The sequence below is a fragment of the Pezoporus flaviventris genome, unplaced genomic scaffold (genome assembly GCF_033815535.1).
Source record: "Pezoporus flaviventris isolate CSIRO_AGI_PZ_B2104156 unplaced genomic scaffold, CSIRO_AGI_Pfla_v1 ptg000023l, whole genome shotgun sequence".
NCBI lineage: Eukaryota > Metazoa > Chordata > Aves > Psittaciformes > Psittacidae > Pezoporus > Pezoporus flaviventris.
In genome coordinates this window covers 8634895-8660323 of record NW_026892571.1, presented here as the reverse complement: position 1 = coordinate 8660323, position 25429 = coordinate 8634895, and the positions used below count along the sequence as shown (strand labels likewise).

The window sequence follows — 25429 nt, the reverse complement described above, 5'->3', positions numbered from 1 at the left end:
GATGCAGGCTCACTGTAGGCTATTCAATCCAACCAGGATGCCCAGGCAAGCAGCTACTCCTGCTGCCCTCTGCTTCACCACAATTCCCCTGGGAGTGGTACCAAGACAGACACCCTGGCTACCCACACAGCTGTAGTCACGCTGTGTCTGCACCTTCACAACAGGAGAGAGCTCCCAGCCTGAGGAATTCACACTTTCAACAGACAAGGCAGAGAAAGAAAATTAGAAATTGAAAACAAAACTGAGAGTGATTATCTGAAGTCAGCAAGAATGGTCAGTGTGAAGGGTGCATGTCCAAAATCAAAGGCTGCTCACTGCTTTATTAGCCATGAGAGCTCCACCTTGGAGAGAGCAGAGGCAGAAAAGCTGAGGTCAAGCTCATAAATCGAGTGTTTGGTCTTCTTCCCTTCAGTGACTCCATGACATGTTAGCATGTCGTTCTTGTAAATGTTTCAGAGTTTTTGAGGGGTAGTGCTTTGCTATAGTCCCTGCAGTCGGGAAGGGCTATGCAAACATCTGCCATACACTCCTCAAATAAAATTCAACCAGAGCTTTTGGTTACATGGTTTGTCCTTAAACACACTACTGAGCTGCAACTTTCAGCCACAGCTGCATCATTAAAAATGAACCTTTTATTTTAAACACAGTATATTTTGTAACAGTAAAATCAATATACAGTAACCAGCATACTGCAGGCAACAGCTGTAGGACATAATCAGATGTCAGAAAGTTGAGAACAGTATTTTGGCAGTCATGTGTTCAGCTAATCTTTCACTTCGTGTTTTAAATGGCACCGAGCTATAAAGATCAGAGATTTCTCTCACACATGGTGATCCACAGCCACACAAAATGAAGACACCGAGACACCGCTGTTTTCAACATTAGAGGCTGAAACATCTAAAATGTAAAAACCAAATCAGTTGTTACTTATTTTTTCCTTTATGGGACACTGTAAGCAGATAGCTGTTCCCAGAGCTATGGTGTGTTAACAACAGTCTCACTGATCTCACAGCCTTTAGCAAGGATATAGGAAGATACTTAAGCATGAAGAACACCTTGAGAAGATTACTAAATATTTTTCACTACCTTCACTTTGCCTGTGGGTAAAGGTGCTCAGCTCTGTTCAAAGTTGGGCTTAGAAAAAGATATCTAGATAGAAAAGAAGAGATGAAGCCGCAGATGTGGCTGGTATACAGGATCAGAGAACACACGTAAAGATCTTGATAGAGATTTTGATCACCTGTTACTTTTTCTTTATGAACAGAAAGTTTACAATTAGAAACAAACTATTTCACGTGGTTTTATGTCAGTATTAAACACTGAATCTGCAAGGAAACTAGGGATTTTTGGAACCTACCTATTTGTTCTTAGAAGGTGGGAGATGATTAATTCTCTAAAATGGCATGTGATTCACTTCGATTACAAAATAAACACATTTCTTTCAAGCAAAAGGCAAAGGGCGCTACATCATTTTGTACTGAAATTGCTTTTTCCGCCACATCCCACCGAGTATATTTTCTCTCAGATAATGCAACTTGTTTTTTAAAGGCTTTCAATCCAGATTTATGTGGCAAATGCTTTAACTAAAATTGATATATTCCATTTGTTTAGCTTTCAGACGCTGATGTGGAAGTTTTAACTTGAACTGCATTGCCCTCTAGCGCTGTGACGGGGCCGGCCGCAGTGATGTCACCAGCACATGCAGTGTGAGCACAGGCAGCCGGTTCATGCAGAGCTGCCTAAATGCTGACAAACCCTTCCTGGAGACGCCTGTCACAGCAGCAAGGCAGGGGCATCCTTCCAACAGCTCCACAAATGCGCAAGGGGAGGCAGTAAACCTGTCTTTCATTTCAGGGACGTCATGATTGAAAAAGCTACTTTGGAGCTCCAGCCAAGACCCGTGCCTGCTAATTTCTGTTCAAACGAGTTCGTAGGAGAAATTAAGCAAGTTTGAACAGCCTGTTATTTCTGACGGGCTTCAGAGGACTTCACGCTGTGCAAGTTTTACGTGCTTATAGCTGGCAGCTGGGGAGATGAGTTCTCAACCTAAACCTGGCCGGGGCTCTGCAGCAACTTCTTGGGTAGAGAGATAACTTCCAACTGAGCTCAGATCATCTGTGTGTTGTGCAAGGGATCCAATCATAACTTGCTATGGAGCATGATTTTTAAGATGAATACCTACCTTGGCAATAAATCCAATTCATCGCTACCTGGATATTTGAAAGGGTCTGCACTGAATAATGGCAATCTTTCTGCAAACAACTCCAATGAGACAGCAAGCAACCTGGATTCACCTGCCTTGGATGTCAATAGGGCAATAATTGTGGGGCTTATCCTCGGTGCCTTTATACTCTTTGCTATTGTAGGTAATATCCTTGTCATTCTCTCTGTTGCTTGCAATAGACATTTAAGAATCCCTACAAACTATTTCATAATTAACCTCGCAATAGCAGATTTGTTGCTGAGTTTTACGGTCCTTCCATTCTCTGCTACACTGGAAATCCTTGGCTACTGGGTTTTGGGGAGGATATTTTGTGATATCTGGGCAGCAGTCGACGTGCTATGCTGTACAGCTTCTATTTTGAGTCTATGTGCAATTTCTATAGATAGATATATAGGGGTACGTTATTCTCTCCAATATCCAACTTTGGTGACAAGAAGAAGGGCAATTTTAGCTCTCATAGGTGTCTGGGTCCTTTCCATGGTGATTTCTATTGGGCCTCTTTTGGGCTGGAAAGAACCAGCACCCAAGGATGACAAAGAGTGCCGTATCACTGAAGAACCATTCTATGCTTTGTTTTCTTCCTTGGGGTCATTTTACATTCCTTTAATCGTCATCCTTGTGATGTACTGTCGGGTCTACATAGTAGCAAAAAGGACTACTAAAAACCTGGAAGCTGGGGTTATGAAAGAAATGTCCAACTCCAAGGAGCTGACTTTACGGATTCATTACAAGAACATTCATGAGGACACTTTAAACAGCACCAAACCCAAGGGTCACAATCCCAGGAACTCCGTAGCTTTCAAACTTTTTAAATTCTCTAGAGAAAAGAAGGCAGCCAAGACGCTGGGAATTGTGGTTGGCATGTTTATCTTGTGCTGGCTACCTTTCTTCATTGTTCTGCCACTAGGTAAGTTGGTTTTCAAGGGATTGCAAGGGGTGGGGAAGGAAGAGGGTTAGTTATTTACCACAAAAATATCACAGAAGAAAAGTAAGATTAATGATAAGTAGATCTCATTTTGAGAACCTCAGTGAACAGATGAAAGGGAGGGACGTGAAAGCCATTTACTCCTGATGCTGTTTTTTTCAAAGACTCATGCAGAAACTGTGTGAAGTGTGCAGCCTGCAGAAAGTCTGCCCATTGGGTAGTCCTTCTCAGTGATGGGGCAGATGTCAAATCAGGGGGCAACATCTTCAGAGTTTATACATTAAATCCCCCTTTACAGCTTTTGTTCAAATTGAATTATGCTTCAGAAACATCCTTAGAGGATGTTTAACAAAAATCCTAGATAAGAACCAGTTTAGTTGACTATTAGATGTTTGGACTACACCACAATAGATCTTTTGGCAGTATTAGGTGTCTTAAATGGAAATTAACCCTATTCATGAAGCTGAAAATGTTCTAGTTCTCATTTCAAACATCACTGACCAAATCCCAAAAGCAAACATATGAAGCCCACCAATCTCCACAGAAAAGTTCTCATTAATTTCAACAGGTCTTTTAGGAGACTGCTATGTGAGCTGTTGGCAGTTACTTTGTTCACTTTCAACTTTAAAATATTAAAGCATTTGATGTAGCCTTAATACATTGGTCTGTGTTCCCAAGTGCTTGTGAAATTTGCTTGCATGGTCTTTAATACCAGCACTATCTCTGAAGGGGAATATCTCAAGGCATTGTATTACTAAGCTCTCAGAAATATCTGCCCAAAATTCATTTCACTGAGACAGAGACAATCTGGCAGCCTAAATAGGGAAAGAGATGGGAAAAGAAAAGGGAGAAAAAAATTCATTAATGTTCTGTACTCGTGTTTACTTAGTTACCCTACAAAAACATTTCTAAATGAGTGGTAAGCAAGTATTTTTAGACATCGCTGTAGAAAACTAAACTGAGTTCAGCAACCTGGTCCTAGTGAAGTGTTATAATTGCAGTGAATGTGTAATATCATTTAGACTAGCATCTTTATTGCAAGACAACTACTTAAGCTGTTGCAGGGCAACTTTATAACCTCTAGCTTATGGTATCATAAACTTAAATATCTTTATGATTCAAGATCTGCATAAAAGTAATACTAAGGAAGTAAAAAATTCCAAACAGAAAGAAAATTGTGAGCAAAGTTCTCCTTGGCTGCTGAAGTTTAATTCCTTGTACATAACATAGAGCACATTTCCAACTATTGCAAAAATACATACCTATGGATAGAAATGTATTTTTACCATATGGAACCCATACTAGATAAGTAGTTAGTAGGTCATGCTCCCTTGGCAAAGCAGATTCCCTCCTTGATTTTCAATTATTGAAGGAACTTTGGAGCAAAAAGCAAATGTGAATGCAGCAGAGCATATCTGTAGCTAGCAGGAGTCACTGTTCAATGAACACAGATGCAGACCAGTCCGTTAAAAACATCATGGTCGCAGGGCAGAAGCAATGTGAGAAACAATTAAGTTTCTTGAAAGAGTATCAATTTTCCCTCTGGGAAGCTATTTCAAAACTCCTAGTCTTTTCTATGAGGTTTAAAAGTCATTGCTTAAGACACCTGAGAGGAGAATTTACTGCTTGTCACAATATGATTTTCTCTCTCATACAAATTGTGTTCAAGACATCAGTGAGGTGACAGGCTGAGAGCCTCCACGACAGCACACTGTGCTGGCAGACGTGCGGGGATGCTGAACCAGCTAAACCCACTACCATGGGCTCTGACCTGGCACAACTGAGTGACTCCAACCCCCAACACACATCAGCACTGTGAGCACCTGGTACCCCACAGAGGAAAGTTCAGAAAGAGTTGCCATTGTGTCAGAAAAGTAAAAGGATCAGTCTCTCGGGTGGGCAATGGAGACTCTGCTGGCTCTCCTGTCCTCTGTCTAGAAATCCTTTCAGGAGCCCAACTCTTAGCTGAAAGCCTTTGGTCTAAGAATGGGGGGACAAGAGGTATACATAGTATCTGATACAGTATCCAAAAGCATTTGAATAGTAGGTACTTTCTCTTTGTTTTGCTGACTAGGTACAGGGCTGACTTTGTCCTTGTCCCTGATCTCTGCTTTTAACTTATTCAGCACACTTCAGAACCTTGCACTTCTCATCTCTGCGTATCAGTGCAAAGTTAATTAACAATGTTAGGCATGACTAAAGCATTGCTCTCTAAAACAGGTGAGGAAAAGACCTTTTCTTGACATGCATAATGCAGCCATTCCTAACTAGAGGAGAGGATAGAGCAGTGGAGGAAGAGTTCCTAAAGAGCTTGCTGTGTGCTGCATTCTTCCTACCAGAAGTCTTTTGCTTGAAGTCACAAAATTAACTGAAAAGCTATGAAGAACCCTTACACAAAGCACACAATACTATAAAAGCAATTTCAGCGATACTCAAACTGTAGAATCCAAAAGGTACTCATAGTTTACAAAGCTCTCCATAGGTGCCCTGGGCTGCTTTAATCACAACCCACTCTCTCATCAGTGCAGGACTGCAAGCTGTAAAATCTGTTCTGCTCCTGAGTCCAGATTAGATACTTACCTTCCCTGTAATGGAAGGACAGGCTTCTTCCTTAGCCTGTATTTTTCACACCTTATATTTGCACTATTAATCCAAATCATAGCCTCACATCTGCAGCTTTACTAATTATTTCTTTTTTGCTGCTTGTTTCACTCACCATGACTCTGCAGAATGGTATCAGCAGAGCAGCCCTGGTGTTCTGAGGATCCAACCATCAAACATTTGACACATTGGTAAATGTTATTTCTGCAACACCCCAAAACCATGTCATAACAAATCTGCTTCTACACAGAAAAGTTTCCTTCATGTTAAGTGTTCTCAGGTCTTCTGTTAATTTCCTAGTCAAAATTATAATTCCTCCACTCTGGTATTTCAATATATTCCACATCTCCCATTCTGATATTCCAGACAAAGGTGGCAGATATACAGTGGGAACTGATGCAGTGCTGAAAGCCGGGGTACTGCTTGAATAAATATTCCAACACAAAGGAAAAGAAATAATATTAACACTTAGAGAGTGTTTTTCAAGCAAGAATCAAAAGGCTGTGCAAGGAAAGCTCTCTAACAGAGCTCTGTATCTAAGAAAAGATAGGAATTACAGCACTGACACTGTCATGTACTGAGCATCATGAAAAGATCAGCACAAAGCATGATCCACAATCTCTTTTTGAAGGACTCAACCACACTGCCTTTAGTGTTAAGCACCTGATGATGCAGCAAAACTGGCATCAAAGAGAATTGTGAGCAATTTTTTATTCCAGTAGCTATTCTTTCCAGATGGCAATACATCTATAGAACATCCGTATTGCTCACATTCATACATACTCCATGGCTTTGTGAACAGTTGTCTTGCCACTCAAAATTATTTGTGGTTCAGCATAAGAAATAAAATGAAGACATAGATGTCTTTGAGACAACTTATTGTGCCGTAAGTTCAGTGACTCAGATTTGAAGAGTAAATATCTTGCTTCTTTAAAACAAACGTTTCTTTTCTTTCCCCTCATGCAAATCCTTTCTTAGGCATCAGGACTATATTAAATATGCATTTCTGAAAAATGCTGAGTAAAATAGGTTATTTTTGTCTAAAGACTAGAGCCCTGCAGCAATAAGGTAATGATCATTAGAACTCCCTCCTTTAAACAAAGGAATATCCAGTTTTATGCCAATACCTTTATCTAAAAATTACTCCAAAATGAAAGATCATATATTTCCCCCTCACTACTAGGTAAAAGTTTAGTCTCACTCTTGTTAGTTGAGATACCAGAGTGGGCTTCCCAGTCTTCTCCCAGATACACACACCCTGCAATGGGAAAATTCATCACCTTTAACCAAAGCCTATTAACTTCCCCAGCTTAGCTCCAGTGGAGACCAGCAAAGCATTATTCACTTCCCAGTTCCCTAATTCCCCCTGCTCCCACGTAAAACTGTGATCTTACACTGAAGTCAGAAACAAAATGTTTGTAACTTAACTGGCTGTGGGGTTAGGTCCCAGGAGCCTCATAATGAAGATACAACTGGTTTGACTATCCTTATGTATTAAGATTTTCAAATCTTTCTATAAAATAATAAAAAAGAACACAAAAATATTCTGCGTGTTACATGGCAGCCAATACAAAATTATTCTTAAAATAAAATGTTATGCGAGTATGTAGATTTATGTTACATCAGGCCAACCTCTGCATCTCTGCACCAAGAATACCAAATTAGGCCACTTAGTTTCCCATGGGAAATACTTCAAGGCATTAGGTCCAGTGTCGTCAATGCTACTGGGTTCTGCTTTCTGCAAGGCCTGAGGGCTGGTTTCTCTTTCATCTCGTTTTGGTTTGATGCCCTCAAATTAATAGTTGTACAGAATTTGGACAAAGAAGTGATATATGTGGCAATCTGATCCTCTGCCCTCTTGCAGATCAATCTTTGGTACAATGTTCAATTGCACAGGTGATAGCAGGAACCCGCTCCTCCTATTTTCCAGCCGATTCCTGTAAAACTAAACATCATCGGGGCATTTCTTAACCAGTACAGCATGGTTTGTCACATGTGGAGGACTAGATTATTTCAAGATGATTCATTTTACTGCTAAAATAGCCTCCCTTAAAACCTGGTTTAAGCCTTTTGTTTGCAAACGATGCCAATTACCAGTTACTTACAGGCTTTTACCTTTTAGAACAAAGTTGCTTGTTATCAAAGCAAGTGAAACTGCACAAATTCTGGGGTACTTCTAATGTAGGCTTTTGATTTGCAGGTCAGAGGACCAAAGGGAAACCTGGAAGTGAACTGTCCCACAAAAACAAATATACAAAGCAATAGAGGAAAAAAAAATGCAAAGAAATCAACTCATGTCAACTATTCAGGCTCAGGGAGGGCAGCAGCTCCTATCTCAGGTGATCAGAAAGCTCCATGGAAAAAAAGAAAATAAGGACTAAGGCACTGGGCAGCAACAAGAAATCTCAAAATTACTGAAATCAGTTACAGCAGGAAAGAGAGAATTTCAGAGGAAACACTGCTTTCAGCAATCAGCAAGGCAGTGGGTGCAGGTCCTTATGCCAAAGGCATCTGCAAACACATGTGCTATTGCTCAGGTTGGTAGTCAGGATGAAAGCGCTGAGCAAAGTTCTATGTGTGTGTATGGCCCTAAAGCATGGAGACCAGACCTCAGGATCTCAACTGCATGCTCTTCAGAGTGCCTATCTATGAGATATAGACATGAACAAAAAGTGTTAACGTTTTTAGTATCTTCACTAAAGTCCTCCTCCACAGTCCATTGCAAGATTTTGAGCCATTTTGATGGGCAAGTGACGTTTAGAAATTGAGAAGCAACAACCAGAAGTGTCTAAGTAACAACAGAGAAAAAATATAATGGAAGTTCACACAGTATCTTTGTATCTGTGTTACCCAATTCCATGCTAGAACCCTATTATTTACCAGTGATGTACAAGACAGATTGCCTTAGTTATAAAGGGTGAAAAACATCAAAGCATTCCCAGTAATTGAGATACTTAATTACAATAACTGAAATGTCAGGAGAGGGAGATGAGCTTTTCTAGACACTCTTCATCAACCAATCTTTTGATAAACAGGAATAATAAGCTTGGTCCATGTTATTTCTACTTCGCAAGCTACAGTAGTCTGTAACTCTTTTGGACAAAATAATAACAACACGATCACGTGTCTGCCCCTATCTACTGTCAGTTTCAAAGCACAAAGCAAGATTCTTACTAAAATTGATCTTGATTTTATCATATTCATATGAGGGCAACACAATTTAAACAAAAGTGAATTCTCTCCAGTTATCACAGCTGTTCTGGACTGAGAGGTGGCAAACCAGTATGTCCAACATTATACAGGGTTTGTGTCAAAAATGTGAATGCTTGATGGATTTTTTCCGTATCTCATGTATTTTCCATATCTTGTATCTCCATATGTTGTTACTCAAGATGTACTCCAAATTTTTAATAATATGACAATTATGGATGAGACATGAAAAACCTTAATCCTGTTACGCTTTTTTTTACTGCTCTTTTTTAAACTACAGCTTTCCTTTTGCTTTTTCTTTCTGGGCTGGGCAAAAAAGCTGCTATTTGTCTTTTCTGTTGCTCTTCTAATAACAACTTGCAAATGGGGTTGTACCATAAGTTTTCACAAATGACTTTCAACTCTCATTTTGCCAGTGGTAATAGCTCTGTGGTTCAATACATAAGCACTGTCCCTTTAAAAATACAAATATAGCTACTGTGCTTTGCACTTGCTTGGCATTTAAGTAGGTGCAGCAACTCTGGCTTTTAGTAAAATTATCTGACCCCTATCTCTACCACAACTTCTATCAGCAAAGCTTCAAGAGAGGAAAAGTCTTGGTTTTATTTTGGCCATTCTAGATGAGTCTCTGTTTCTGAAGCCTTTAAAAGGCTCTCAAAATTCAGCCATTTTGAATGAAGTTCATGTAGGTCTCATAGAAATGATTTGCTCATGTGAAATATGAGGCACCCTTTATCAGAGATAGATGGTGTGGATGATAAGAAATTGTGAATTTTCATTAGGAGAAGACAATAAAAACAATAACTTTCTCAGCCTACAAGACTGCAAGGAAAATTTTCCTTAGGCTTTACTCTTACTCATGGCCATAGCAATAGACGAATGTAGACTTTACGGTCAGATTCTACATCTGTGTATGTCTGTTATTTTAATTTGCCTGCTTAAGAACTTGACTAAACAGGATCAGGCCTTAGACTGGTAGGAGTTGTTGAGTTCAGTTAACACCTATAATGGACTGGTTTGCAGACAATTATTTCCCTGTTCGAACAGGATGGAGAAATGAGTATAAACCACTTTTACCCTGTCAAAACAGTGAGGGGAGATTTCTCTGTTTGGCATCCTTGACTCAGATGGAAAACAGAAATGAAAGACTCAAGGGTTGTGGACTGGTTGAATGATACCTTCATCACCCCTCACAAACGTTTGTTCACTGCAGGGCCAGAAGGCTCCAGCAAAGAGAATCCCACAGCTGCTACAGGTAGTCAGTTTTAGGACCTAAATTCTTCAAAACCAGGACAGTTTTCTTCAGAGCTGATCTAGATCCTTGGTCATATTTGTAGCGTACCTATGCATACAATGAAGAATGAGAACTGCTGTACTCGCAACAGCATCATATTCGTATTTCGATTTCTCCCGCATTATGTTCTGCAGTATCATTAGTCAGTTATTCCTTATTTGATATTTCTCCTTCCTCAATAGCAAAGTACTCTCCCCCAAAACACACACACAAGTTACCCACAAACACAGGGGTGCAGCTCTGCAGCATGGTGTTGTCTGCAGGATTACTGTGATTCCCATGGTGTCCCCCAGCATGGCAGCCTGCACGCTGCTGGGATATGCAGCCCAAGGCATCCCACAAAGACATGAGCATACTAAAAAAAAAATAGCCAAATGCTAGCCATCATTACTTGTTTGCAGTAGTTGTAATTTAACCATATTTCCTTCATTTTCTTTATTGAATTGAATTCTGTTGATTTTGGATGCTCTTCCTATTTCTCAAGCTCTTTTTTCACTGTTATCCTAACCCTCTTCTCCAGAAGGCCTGCAGTCCTCCCTGGCTTGATCAACTCTTAATTTTATAACCACACTTTCAATTTCATCCTCTACTGTTTGTAAACTGTGGGTTTTTTTCCTACATTAAATAAGTCTTGGGGAATGTAAACAAACACTGAATGCTGGAAGGAAAGAAATCAGGAGCTTTAGAAATCCAATTAGCTTTAAAACCTTGGCATGCCGACTTGGCCAAGCATGTAGTAAAAAGGACTGCAGAAAGTTTAAATAAAAGACAAACACATCCTTTCTGCATTTCTAAACTCACAACAATCCCAGTTTATTGCTTTTACAGGGAGAATTTTACTAGCGATACACATGTAGCATCTGAGCTTTCCCTTTTGTTAGGGAGTGGCCATTACTCGGCCATTAGCAGCTACCAGCAGCTCCAGCTGCAGCAAGGGATCACAGCATCAGCTGCAGGGGAGAAGTGGAGCTCCCCAGCTAGGCCACCAGGACCCATCTGCTGCCCAGCACTGGGAAAGTCTCTTACTGACTGCATGACAAACTTGACCAGGTCACTGTTCATAAGAAGGCTGAGTTCCACCATAAGCCAAATTTCTTGCAAAACAATTTTTGCAGAAGTTGTCTTCTCAAGAACAGACTGGGAGAGAGGGTTTGATATTGTTGAAGCTTCCTGCGTTTCATGTTTCAGAAGTCATTTGTTCTCATTCTGTATTTTGCAACGCTTTTCATCACTACAGCCATTTTAAAAACATTGGAATTTTCTCTTGTGGAGAATGTTGAAAAGCCCAGCTCTAACTCCAGTCAGAATGACTCCAACCTGTAACAAAATTAAGAAATTCTCTCCTCTGAATGAAGGAGGATATGTTTGCCTTCCAAGGGTACCTTAACTATTGAAATCTGATGTAACCTCTATAAAAAACTTCAAACACTGATTACCAAGTTTCTAACTATTTCTATTTTATAGTGTTCAAGCAAGAGGTAGTTTTCTCTCCAGAATGCCAACATTTAATTTTCTACTTGTGATGAACAGAGACAAGTAGTTTTAAATTTTATGGCTTTTCTTTAATCGCCAGATGATGACAAACCCATGCAGTGAAGCACTCTAGTTTTTATTACTGGAGTATCAACTGACACACAGCAAAGCACTTAAACAACTGCAGATCATTTTATTTCAATAAAAGCAAATATGTTCCAGCAAACAGGAACATACACCCACCACTCACCCTGGGTTGGCCCTCATCTGAGCAAAACTGCTGTTTGAAGAAATGTGATTTTTTGTGACAAGCAGAAAACAGCACCTGACAACCCAAACCTCACCCATAGAGAATTTTTCTCCTTAAATCCAGGAAATTCAAAGACTTCTGCCCTAATTATTATCTAATTCAAGTATCAGAAACTTGATTCTAAACAGAACTGATGATTCTGTAATTGATATATTTAATTGATATCAAATATGCAGCTTACTAAAAATTGATGTTTAATTAATAAAAAGTTAATTATCACAACATCAAGTGATTAGAAAACAGATTAGTAGCTGGAGTTAAGAACTAAATAAGACATTAGGAGAGCAGAAATAAACATTTAAAAATTAAGAGGAAAAAGGAACTAAGTAACTAGAAAGTGAACATGCCTGGCTGGAAAAAGAAAAAGCAGAGCTGTTAAAGAGAAGGCAGAGAGTAAAGGAGAATGTGGTTAATTTTAGATTAGAAACATCATTAATAGTTTAAAATTTTCCTCCCCCTGGTACAGCTAATAAAGATACGGCATTCTTGAAAGTATACACTCACAGAAAACATTACCATAGGATGTAAAACCATTCAAATGCCCCTATCTGCAGATGGAAGCTGCAGCATATTGGGCTGTATAACAGGAATGGAGCCTGCAGTAGACGGAGTGAAGTGACTATGCCCTTTTACTCAGCACTCACTAGACTGTGTCTGGAGTACTGTGTCCGTGCAGGGGGAGACGGTGATAAACTGGATGAGTCCAGTGGTGGCATCAGAATGATCACAAAGCTGGAGCACATTGTGTGAAGGGAGGGTGGAGAAACGGGGCTTCTTCAGCCTGGAAAAGGGAAGGCTTCATGGGACCTAATGCAGTGCTGACCCTGCTTTGATTAGGGGGCTGGACAAGAGCCCTGTAACATCCATTCCCACTGCAGTAATTCTGTAATTCTATTAAGTTCTTGGCTTTCATTCCCATCACAGATAAATATATATATTCCTTGCATGAACAATGATGGGAGGAAATATAACCACACACTGGAACCCAGGGCCATTTCACAAATGACTGCTGTCACAAACAACTGTTGGTCACGTATATATAGTTATTTCCTCTGTGTGGCTGGAACTAGCACACAGAGCAGAATGCACAGAGATATCAAAGGCGATTTCAAAAGCTTTAGTTCATAAGCGTTATCTTACATGGGTTTTTTCAGATTTAAACTCCAGCTAACCCCTATAGTATCTGATTACATTGCATATATATACAACTGGAGTAGCAAGTTTTCTCCCTTCTCCTGGAAGTAGCTTAGTCTGGCTGGTTGGTTGCACTGGCAGGTCTAATTTTGATCCTAAGTAAGTTCTTTCTTCCATAAGTGGAAGTGGAAACTCAAACATGTCCCGTGTATTACACTTTTGTCAAGAAGTCACCAACTATTGCATTAAGGATCCTGAAATAGAAGGTCTTAACTTTCCCATCCTTCTTTCTCTACAAATACAGTGGTCAGTTGTGAGAGGTAGCAAAGGAGCAGATATTTAGATGGAAGAAAAAATAAGAGAGCAGGAAAGAAGATGAGAGAGCAGTGTGTGTGTGTGTATGTGTGTGTGTTTCTCCTCTGTGGTGGTCTACATCAAAACCTCCTTTAGTGAACAGTTACCTTAATTAAGAGTGCTGGGATTAAACCAGTCCAGAAGATTGTCCTGCTGCCCATCTTGCTACTTTAAGTACTCTTCCAAAGTCCACTGAAGTGCTTATGAGCCTTTCTAAAAGATTTCGAAGTCTCCCACAGACTTGAGTGGAGTCTGAATTTGTAGTAATGTTCTGGCCAGATATTCTGCAGAATATGCAAAGCCAATTAATATGACAGATTGTTTCCCACAATGTTCCCTAATTTCATTGAGGTGCTTTATTTAGTCTCTGTGCAATAAAGCATTCATGGTAAAGAACCAATCAGACCCTAAATTAAATTAGCTTTTACTAGATAAAATACTTCCTTTTTATGCTACTTGCTGTTGCTCAGCATATTTCCAAACTGAATCGCCCCATCAAGCCTAGTGATCATGGTCAAAAAACAACCAAAACTGATAGTTTACTGAGTTTCTGAACTATTTCCTAGTCTCCATTTGTGCTGGACACAGGCTTTGCAAAAACTACAGTGGTGTAATGCTGCAATCAGATATAAGATTGTAAAGCTCTTTAATAAATCACAGGGTTTAGTGAAGAAAAATAAAATAGAATAGAAAATATACATTCCCTTAGAGTGAGGCTGTTAAACGTAAAGCATCAGCAGAGCGATCAGTTTGAGTAGGAGTGACTCTGGCTATCCCCATCACAAATAAATCACTGAGAACCCAATCATATGTAAATGTTTCCAGCCATTTTGCAAAGCACTCTAAATCAGCACAGGAAAATATTTAATCTGTTTCTCAGACTGTGATGGGAAAGTAGTTGGATTTTAGGGGAGGAAATATTAGTGTGATGTTTAGAGAATGTGTCTAGTAGGCTTAGCTTTATCATTTTATCAAGTTACCAAAATAGCCCAGAGTTCTTTGCTCCTGACATTAATTATGTGGTACAGCATGTGTGCAGCTAAATAAAAGGCATTGTTGTTAATTCCAAGAGCAAGGTAGGCAAGAGGGTAATGTTAAAAATATAAAAGCTAATCAAAATGTTTTTCATATCTTTATATGGCGAAAGGCAGTGGAGCTTTGCATAATAGTCACCAAATTATGCTACATTTAGAAGTATATGGCATGTATGGAGACATCCACCTAAACCACCTTCTAGATAATGCAGAACAGCATTTCTTCTTTCTCTGTACAAAACCCAGGCCAGGATTCCACTTAGTGAGGAGGAACTGAACACAAAACTTCAGAAACTTTCCAAAGCCCTGAAGAGAATAAGTGTCTAAATAAGCATCTGTCTCAGGCATTCCACTTTTCTAAGTTAATCCTCAACCTAAATAAGGGATATATTTACCAAGGGGATATAAAACTAGTGTCAGTAGGATTTAAGTACTGCAAATGTAAAATTCTGCTGGGCTGCCAAAACTTAAGCCATAAAGTTCTCCCGATGAACAGAGTTATATTCTGCAGAGTTAATCAGAGAAAGGACTAGAGGAGATCTGAAGAGGTCATTCAGGGCATACTCCAACTCCAAAGATCAGATGTACATAAATCAGTAGATGTCTCTCCACTCTGTTTTTAAGAGCCTCCAGGGTTGAAGTTTTACACCCTTCTCAAGCATGATGTTCCAGATTTTTCCTATCTTGAAAGACAGAAAGTGTTTCCCAATCCATAATTGCAGTCTTTCTGCAATTCAAATCATTGCACTTCAGATGTTTGACATTTTGTACATGGAAAACAACTTAATTTCCTTCTTTGCAGGTAACTTTTATGTTTTTATAGATGAATTGTCCTGTCTCTTCTTAGTCCTTTTTTTCTCCACCATGACAAAAGTTGTACTACAAAAATACTACATTTCAGAGCATGATTGATTTGGCCTCAGTGATTTTTCTAGGATCAGGCCTGAACAAAAGGCGCTTCTGTCAGTCAGGCTTGCTATCAGGAAATTCTCCGCTCTTTTGTGTTGCTGCCCTTTAACATAAATGAAAATGCTTGCTGCAGCTGCTGAAATTGGCCTGTTGTCATTTTGTTTAAATGACATTTGAAAAATAGATCATCATGAAAGATAAGCTCCTTAACTTTCTTCCTTAAAGAACATGCACTTTTGAAGCAGTTTACAAAGATTAGCCAGGTTTCAGTAATAAGCTTCAATATTTTTTCTCTGCTTGGTCTCTTAGTCTTCACTGTATGGAGTTCTATTTGGTTTTTATATATATATATATATTTGATTTATATATATATAATATACAGATTATATATATTATACAGATTTTATATATATATTTGGTTTTTATATATATAATATACAGATTATACAAGTACATGTCATTTATCTGCGCTAGTTTGCAGGTTTCTTTCCCAGGGCTGAGCTCATTTTATTGCTGTCTAGAGAACCTCACATAATTTGTCAGTAAATTTCCTTAAAATTTTATTTAAAACCATACCAAAATCTGTCTATATTTAACCTGCCTAAAAATATTTAAATCTGGTAGAGGAATGTTCTCTAGATTTTCATTTGTTACAGTATGAGAGAAAGGCAAACTAACTGATCTGGAAAAATTCACCACTGCTCATTCAACATTCAGACTTAAAAAATGGGAGCTCTTTAACTATTTCACAGGGTTCATTGGGCCTTAAGAACTAAAAACCCATTTCTATTTTAAAAGAGTATCGGAAAACGATTTAAGAAATTTATCAGTATGAGCTCCAGAAAGTTCCCTGATGTACATAATAATGCTTTGTACCTGTTTTGTAAAGTCACAAAGCTTCTCTTTTCCCTCAACTGAAGGGAAAATATTATCTATTATTATTTAGGGAATGAATCCAGAAAAGGTTTGCAGCTGTGCAAAGTGGGAGATTTTGGAGCATCTTTCTCATCATGACTGCATTTATAAACTTAAACCAACTTTTCCTAAAGTTTCATAAAAATTTGATACCAATTAAAAAGCATATTCCACATCCATCTCCATATTCCAATCACATGAACTGTCTCTGAATCTTTCATCAAAGATTCTGTAACACTCACAATACACAGTTCTAAGTGCTTGCATTGATTTGATTTACCTGTTCATAGTTTCTCTGATGTTAGACATGCTATACTCTGTAGTTTCTGCAGTACTGGTCAAGAGAGATGTAGCATCTCCATCAGATGGATAGAAGACACATTGGTCAAACCCTAAAAATCATTATCAGCAACAAAGAAATAAGGGACATGGGTTCAACTTACAAGAGTCTTGCACATGGAATAAAAGTCATTAAAGTGCAGAAGTCAGGAAAGAAATACTATGAACCTTGTCAATTAAAACCTTTATTTTAACCTTAAAGGCTAGCAAGTTGCTTAGATCCAAGGCAATAGGTAGAGATAGTGGTATCTGGCACCATCCCAAAACACTGCCAGGGAAAAAAATTCAATCATAGGATCTTTCCTGACTCCTATTGCCCAAGTGAGGAGAGGAAGAGTTTCTAAAGAGAGCTGATGCCATCTCAGCATCTTATTTTCCGTTTTGAGCCAGCTCAGGGACTAGTTGACACACTGAGGAGAGCAGTGAAAGTGTGAGAAAAGACAAATACTTGCCTCTCTTCAGCTTTCTTGTGAGCTGAGGAGACTCAGACCCTGTAGACAGCACCAGGCCAGCACTCTCATTTAGATAAACAGTGGTACCTGCTGCGGCACATCAGAGCTATTTACCCAAGAAGCTGGGAAGTGCTTTTGCATAGTTTTGAGGCCCAAGCCATGACCTCTACATTGCTCTGAGATGGGAAATATGCCTAGAATCATATCCCTCCCCACTAAGGCATCCCGATCATCACAACTGACTCAGCTGCTTTCACAGCCCAGGGAATCTGAAACAACTCCAGTTTAAAAGGTTGCTCTTCTCAGAGACATGACATTCAGGCTTGAGTGTCACCTTTCATTTGAAAAACTCTTAAAATCTAACACCAGTTCTTGACATAAGAATTCTCTCCTGAACCCCTGCTCTTTGATTACTTGAGCCAAACACAAAGGTGCTTTCCCAGCTGGATAACTGTTGTATGCTTGTTTTGCTATACAAATGTCATGCATTCTTTTATAAAGCCCCAATTGCTAAATTTAGCTGATCAATTGCATGTTTTTAATGCTAAAAGTACATGAAATGGGTTTCCCAGTATGAGTCTTTCATTTGGGCAGCCTCTTTAGGGAAATTATTTGGTTGTGAACAGAAGAGGAAATATTCATAAAACAACCTCTTTCAGTTTACATCATTTTTATGAATGCCTGCCATAAGGGAAGCAACCACCATTAACTTCAGGTTTCAAGAGTTTGTACTAACATAATAAACTCTATATATGGGGATGATGTTTAGGAGTTGCCAGAGAATGTATTAGCAATTATAAGGTATAACTGGACACTCCTTCCGAGAAGCCTGGGAGCAGTTAGATCTTTTTCTTCAAAAATGGCATTCAAAAGCTTTTTGAAGAAGGCACAACCTTATTCCATGCGTGCATTGTGGTACAGCTTGGACAACAGAGGTTTGATCTTTCCTTGGGATCAACAGGTGTTAGCGCAACAGAAATGTACATAAAAAAGTCAAAGGCAGCCTTTGTGTTTAAATTCTACACTGCTTTTGCTCTCCTTTAGCTTTCAGACGATGGAAGACATTCCCTATTAGCTTTACAAATAACAAAAATAACATTACCAAAAGACCAAAACTGAAAGCAACACATTAAAGATTTTTAATAAAGCATTAAAGATTTTTAATAAAGAGATTCTAACAATGATGTGATGGGACATTTACCATTCCTAAAGGCAGACAAACCAATTATCTCAGATATTGTCTCTGCTTGTTTCTTCTGGACAGGATCTCTGTTTTCAGCTCTGAAGCCCCCTGAAACGATCTTCAAGGTGATTTTTTGGCTTGGCTACTTTAACAGCTGCTTGAATCCAATCATCTACCCTTGCTCAAGCAAAGAGTTCAAGAGAGCTTTTATACAGATCCTAAAATGCCAGTGCCATCGTCGAAAGCAGCTGGGGTGGTGGGCCTACAGCTACAGAAACTGGAACCGGTGCTCCTTTGAACACCCCAGAAAAGACTCTCTGGAAGACAGCGGGAGTTTCCTGAGTGGCAGCCAGAGGACATTATCTTCATCATCTCCCAGTCCTGGCTACCTGAGCAAAATCACCCACCCACATCTGGAGATGTGCACATTCCAGGAATGGAAAAATTCCAGCTCTTTCCTGAGCCCCTTACAGGAAGGCAGCAGACAAAAGGACCCATGCCAGTTCTTTACCTTCAATCTCTTAACAGAGCACAATGGATATGTTCCTGCTGGCAGCCAAGCTTCTAGCAATGGGGACCATGAGGCCGTCTGTGACACACTGAATGGCAAAACCGGTTGTAGAACAAACATGACACTGGAATGAACAGATTCTAAATGGTCTGTTTTCTTTGTACACTAACCTGTTTGACATTTAGCCCAGGTGAAGAAATGGACCTTTGCACATTTTCTCAGTATGGCACTCGAAGGAAGCCAGTGAGGAGCAGGAAGATTATATCACAAAAGCAGCAAAGTGTAGGGGTTAACCATCTTTCCAGTCAGTTGTTAGAGGGACTACCAAAGCAAAAGCAGAATGCAGGGAAAGTGCCACATAAACCCAGGGAAATTCTTGTTCAATTATTTAGCTGTCATGGAAGTGCTGTGGAACAGCCAAACATATCTGTATATAGAAAGAATGTACAAATATGGGGGTGGGCAGGGAAAATGGGTAGGAATGTGTGGTGTATATGTGTGCTAGCCACATGGATGGGTGCCTGGGAGTGGAAGTGAGCAATGCAGTGAGTGTTGTTTGTACCTCTCCAGGGTACTGCCTGTCGCTGCGTTTGCCTGTCATTTCTTATTGTTGTTGTACTTCACTGTACATTAGCACTTTAGAAATGGAAAACAATGTCAAAGATTAAAGTAATTTCGCAACGATTTTGACACTTGCACCTATTACTGTAAGACTGGAATTCAGCCAAGTTCCCTCAACAGGATTTTCACTTCAAAATAAAACACTCACAGGGGTTAAGTTTGCCATTGGAACTCTTAGGATACTCTCTAATATCCCTGCAGTTGATTTCCTTCCATGATTCCCTTATTACCAACGTATGTAACTCCTCTATCCTTCACCATATTCTTTTTGGAAAGTCTGAAAATACCAGCAATGGTAAAAGCTCACAATTTACTTTTCAGCACATCAGTAAGTGTCCTGCAAGCACAGAGGCTACCAGAGAATCTGATTTCTAAAAGCAACACTCGCAAATCACTCCAAATACCTCGTAAACACTGTTGTGGACACAGCACAAAAGAGCAGTGACCGCTGGAGGCCCAAACCCAGGCTTGGACAAATACAATGACCCCTGGTCAGCACACTGTGAAAATAGTATTGCACATGTAGAGGCTTTTACTTTGCCACTCAGATAAGAAGAGAAAGAGTCAAAACAATCAAGTGGTATAAGTTTCATTGGTATTAGCACTTTTCAACTCAATTGTATAGTAATGAAACAGAATTTTTAAGAGTATCTTCTAGGACAATTTTAGGTCATGTTTGGAAGTTAGGTACCTCTTGCAGTTAAGTGTGAATCATGAAGCTGAGGACTGATTTTTTTACATGAAGTGGTACAAACCATGAAAATTGATATTTACTCCTTCCTCCAACCAAGACTTATTAGGAATTTTAGTGTCCTTTTTTTAAAGCTTGAAACAGAGAATGAACCATAAACAGATGTGCTAAAAACACTTCGGGACAATTCAACAATGCTAGGTCACAAGGGAAAGCCACTTCCTTTCTTTTCCTTAAATGTGCATTTTCTCATTGATGCAGATGGATTTGGCTTGTGGTTAGATGAAATATCCTCCAGCTCAGCAAGCAATGATAGGAAAGTCATGTTCCAAGGTCTTCCCATGGCCCTCTTATAGTAAGACCCACATAAATATATTTTAAGTGTTATCCTGATTGAAGTTATGACCAATCTCCTATTTTAATAAATCCATTTTGATTGTGGGGAAGGCCCTAATTTCCTCTTAAAAGGACAAGGCTTATCAGATTTTAAAGTATTAAACAAACTCTTGTTGCTTGTATATTGAGGTTGTCATAAGGAACATTCTATTTGATTGTGATATACTAGTACGAAGCTATCCTCTTTGGGCTTCTAAACAGCAAAGAACTGTGCTTCTAACCTATTATTCTAATTTTTTTTGAAGGAACTGACAGTGTCTGCCAAACACTTCTGGGTTTTGTAAAGCTTCTTCAACATCACTTTGAATTGCAAATAAATCTGTTTCATCTAAGCACCTACAGCACACTTCAGCTACATTTTGAGTCACATGTGACTTGTAAAGTAAATCCAAGTGGTTATCCATATTGGAGAATCTCTAAGTGATACTGCAAGGTTTCAGAATAAAGAGCATTCTGTTGTTCTAAAGCCTTTAACTATGTTGTTCTCAGAGACTGATAATTCTTTTAATTAGTTTCTAGTCCTAAGAAAGGCTGTGTGATCTCTGAGTAGCATTTAAGCTCCTAAAACAATGGCACAATTCTCTAATTACCTATTAAATCAGATAGACTTTTATCCCATACTGAAATGACCTGTACACACTTAACATCTTTGTGCATTTTTACACACAATGTCACAAAAATTACAAGGAAAGTTTCTTACTGTTTGGGTTTGGCTTGTTTTTTGTTTTGGGCTTTTTTTTTTAATATATAAAAATAATTTCAGTAATTCAGTACTGAGAAAAAAGCAGCTTTCTCTAAACATTGCAATTGATCAGGAGAACATATGCATTAACATCATGTTAGTCGCAGCCATGTAGACTATCTATCATATCACATATCAAAATCTTCAGAAAACAAAAAAAAAAAAAACAAGACTCATGTCCCATAAGCCTTAAAGAGTACAGAAGAGAAGGCATTACACTGGCAGTCAGTAACATTTTTCCCCAGTAGATACATTGCTCTTCTGTAAATTTGACCTGGAAGGCTGCTGGATTCGGCTAAGACAGCAGCATGAACTCATCCACCTCTGTTAACTTTTCTCTCCCAGCCAGCCACAGCACTGCTGCTCTTCCCATGTGCTACCTAGTGTGCGAGGCACAGCTGAACAACATGCAAAACATGTGGCTCAGGAGCCACAGGGCCTCTACCTTACAGTGCTTCCCTTCCTCAAGCCCAATCCTGCAAGTATGTTAAGGGCAGCCTCCCTGAGGACACGACTAGGTTATGCGTCCTTGCCAAGAAAACAGGAAACTAAGCGAAGCTCTGCTTTGGGATTTCTGATACTAGGGAAAACAAGAAGAGGAAAATAAGTTTATTCACCATGCTGAAGCTGGAAAACAAGAAGTTGGAAATAATCACAGGCAATTAAAACAAATATACTCTGACATTTCTAAAACATCAAGCCCATTTTTATTCTTTAGGCCACATCCTAAGGGATCATCTCATACAATCCCTAGCATCAGACAGATGAAGGAAAAATTGCAGACTCCAGCACAGCAACCAGTGATAACAGAAAGAAGTGAGAACAAGATCAGACAATACCTGCTATATGCTGCAGATATAAGTTTAACAAACTGTGTCTCATTCTTAATCACTGCCCAATTAAATTTGAAGACTGGAGCTGCAACACATAAGATGGAAGGTTTCCTAATATTTCTCAAAAATACATTTCACCAAGCTTTTTTCTGGCTAATGTACACATCATGCCACACCAGGTTCTCCATAGCCATGCATGGTATTCCATGACTTCCCAAAAACAAATAGATGATTGCTCTTTTTCTAAACTCTTTACTTTTTGTCTCATGAATTCCCCTTGTTCCAGGGTACCATACAGACTGTTCTTCTACTCAGCAACCAGTGGGGTCTCATCTATGCAAAGACGTTAAACTATGCAAGACTTCAAAACAGACATGGTACATCTGCCCTTAAGTTGCCAATACCACATACTTCACGTCCAGCCACAGCTTCTATGAAGATACAGACAATAAAACTGATTGTAAGAATGAAAAAAAAGAAAACAAAGCAAACCACAAAACCACAAAACCCAACACAAAGAACGGACCACAAAGTTTACAGACAAGAAAGTCGGATATGGCACCTAAAAATATGAGACCCTTCCAAGCCTACTTGACTTCTCTAGAACAAATCTATTGTAAATATCTTTATTATTACTACTGGAATCTTCTACAACTTCCACTAGGCAAAGCTAGCCCAAATGAGGCTATACAAATCACCCTCTTCCTTTTGTCAGTCCTTCATTTGTTGCAATGTTTTCCTTTAAAGGAAAAACTATTTGGGTCAGAGCATCATCATCAAACCTTGTGGGACAAGCCCATATTAGCCCAATTTTTTAGTACAGCCAAAATTAATTTGACAAGCAGAACATCCAGAACCTAGTGAAATGGCAATTGGCACATAATGGGGGTCTATCAGATGCAACTGTACTCCATCATGCATATTTTTAACGCATATTAACAAACCTTCTGAAGAACCCATTTTGTGGGCAAATAGATTTGCCTCCAAAGAGGAGTTGCTGCCATTTAGCACAGGTGGTGTTCGTAAAACACAGTGAATTTCTCCAGGTTAAGCTACTGTGTGGCGCTTAATCGCTAACTAGAGGCTCGTACAAAGCCATTCAGCTGAGAGGCACAGCTGTAATGGCTCATGGAGTATTGTTACAGCTCAGCTGCACATAAATTAAACCCATTAGGCTTCAGTGCACTCAGCTATCACAAAAGTGCTTCTTATTTTTGAAGAGAGATATGGTAAAATCAATCCAACTGTATGAGACTGAAACTCTAGACCATTCTGCATTCTTTACTCTTTGGAAATGCAGTTTTCTATTATCTTTCCAATGTGACAGGGAGAGAAGAGGGAGAATTAATATTATAAAGTGCAGTTCTAGTTTGGAAAATATAAAAATAGCAACTTTCTATTCAACAGATGTGCTCTCTGCTCTCAGTTTCTGTGATTGACTTTCACCTGACACAAAAGAGCATAAAAACTGCACAATGCAGGAGATGATAATACACAACAGGTATGGTAGGAAAATATCAATATACTAACAACTGCTTATTCCTGTTAGTAGCCATAAACTAACCAGCTCATTCCCACCAAAATAAACTAGATTCTGTTTTGATCACTCAACAGATATGCTTACCTTTGTTCCAAACCATGCTGGCAGTGCTCTGGCTCACACACTTCATAAGGCAGAACATAGCATCACAGGCATGATGCATCAGACAAAGAAACACCATTTCCATCCTGAAGCAGTCAAAAAGACATACTTCAGAACATGAAGACACATGATGCTAATGTAAGTCTCTTTTATGGAACCGAAAACTGCTTGCACCCACTATGATCTTTTGGGACAGAAGGGGTAGTAGCTTCTATCCTCACTGAGCATGTTATTCACGCAAAATGAAAGTCATGACTCTGGAGATCAGCAGAAACACCTGAAGCAGTAACACAGCAGCCAGGGCACGAGCTGAGGAAAATTCTAGCCTCTGCCTTAACGACTGTTTCATGTTTCACCTCCAGGCTGGGTAAGAATCTGGACAACCAGTGCAAGGAGCAGAGAACTGTACTCCTCATTTTCATTTGGCTGTCTTCAGCACTGTAGCATGGCATTCCCCTCCCTTGCTCAATGCATCTTGAGATCCCAACTGTATAGTGGCATGGCTTCTACAGGAAACATCCAGTAAATCTTTTCCTCTAGGTTTTAAGGCAATCCCTAGAGCAAAAACCCTCTGTGATGGGCATATTTTTTATTTCATCAAATATTTTTCCACATACTTGTCTTACAAGAGTTTAATACTTCCTAGCAGACCTATGTATAGCATTTAGCAAATATGTTAAGTATGAAAGAAAGCCTCCAAAGGCTCACAGAAGAAAGGGGAACAGCTATTTTCATGTAAGTGGCTCACTGGAGCCATCTGCTCAGCTGACAGAAATAATATATATTCTTAAGCTCTCTCTATCCATTACTTACTGGTTTAGGTTTGTATACTTATACACTCAAATGATTCTAAAATCCCTCATTATTCTCTTGGGATGTGTAATTATTGGTTTGTCTGTGAAGTGGAAGAGAAATTTCTCTCTGAACACATAGTAATCAAAGCATCATTAACCATTCTTTCTGTGGTAAACTGTGCAGTTTTTTTCCTCCACTCTCCTGCCTGTGTGGAGGTATTTGTGCCAGTGGCTGAGAACAAGCATGATGTTTGAACGGCATCAACAAAGTCCATGTATTTTGGACAGTGTGTAACATTATCTGGGAAACAGATAATAAAATCTAGATATAAAAATAGATGTGGTTTAGCCTATTCATAGAAAATTCTGGACTTGGGAACAGAGATCTTTTTCCAATATATTATGCAAAGCTCCTTTCACCTTTAATTGTAGATGAAGACATGAATACATAAAACAGCTTGCAAGTAACATTGCTCATTAACTTGCCTCTTTACCCTGGTATTTTAAAAGAAATGAGGATCACACAATAATTGTGTCTGTCCATCCATCAGCTTCTCTCCTCACCCTCTTAATAGCCTTTAAGCCTCTCTATTGTTTATCAAATCTAACAAGGAGTTAAATTCCATACTATGAAAATTCGTGGCTGCATAGAGGGAAGAGACCCAAGTTAGTGCCTCTTGTTAGGAGAAGACCTTTATAAGTCTGTCCCTTGACCAATTTCAAAGCCTGCTGGCTACTAAGCTTGTACATGCTGAGTAGCTGGTCAGCATGCAGAGCCCAGAGGCAACTAAGGCACATGTTCCCATATACACAGTAAGATGGGACAATGTGGAAAAGGGCAT

General features: G+C 39.3%; 1 protein-coding gene across 2 annotated transcripts; it reads left to right on the top strand.

Moving 5' to 3' along the window:
- Nucleotides 1-1594: 1594 nt before the first annotated feature.
- ADRA1B (adrenoceptor alpha 1B) lies at nt 1595-19555 on the top strand. 2 transcript variants are annotated; one of them, XM_061456603.1, is made up of 2 exons: nt 1595-3131; nt 18409-19555. In XM_061456603.1, the coding sequence occupies exons 1-2, from the start codon at nt 2159-2161 to the stop codon at nt 18999-19001; spliced, it is 1566 nt and encodes a 521-aa protein (XP_061312587.1). In that variant the 5' UTR covers nt 1595-2158; the 3' UTR covers nt 19002-19555. The 2 variants fall into 2 exon arrangements, with proteins under 2 accessions (XP_061312587.1, XP_061312588.1); XM_061456604.1 differs by having other exon boundaries at nt 1616-3131; nt 18439-19555.
- Nucleotides 19556-25429: the final 5874 nt, after the last annotated feature.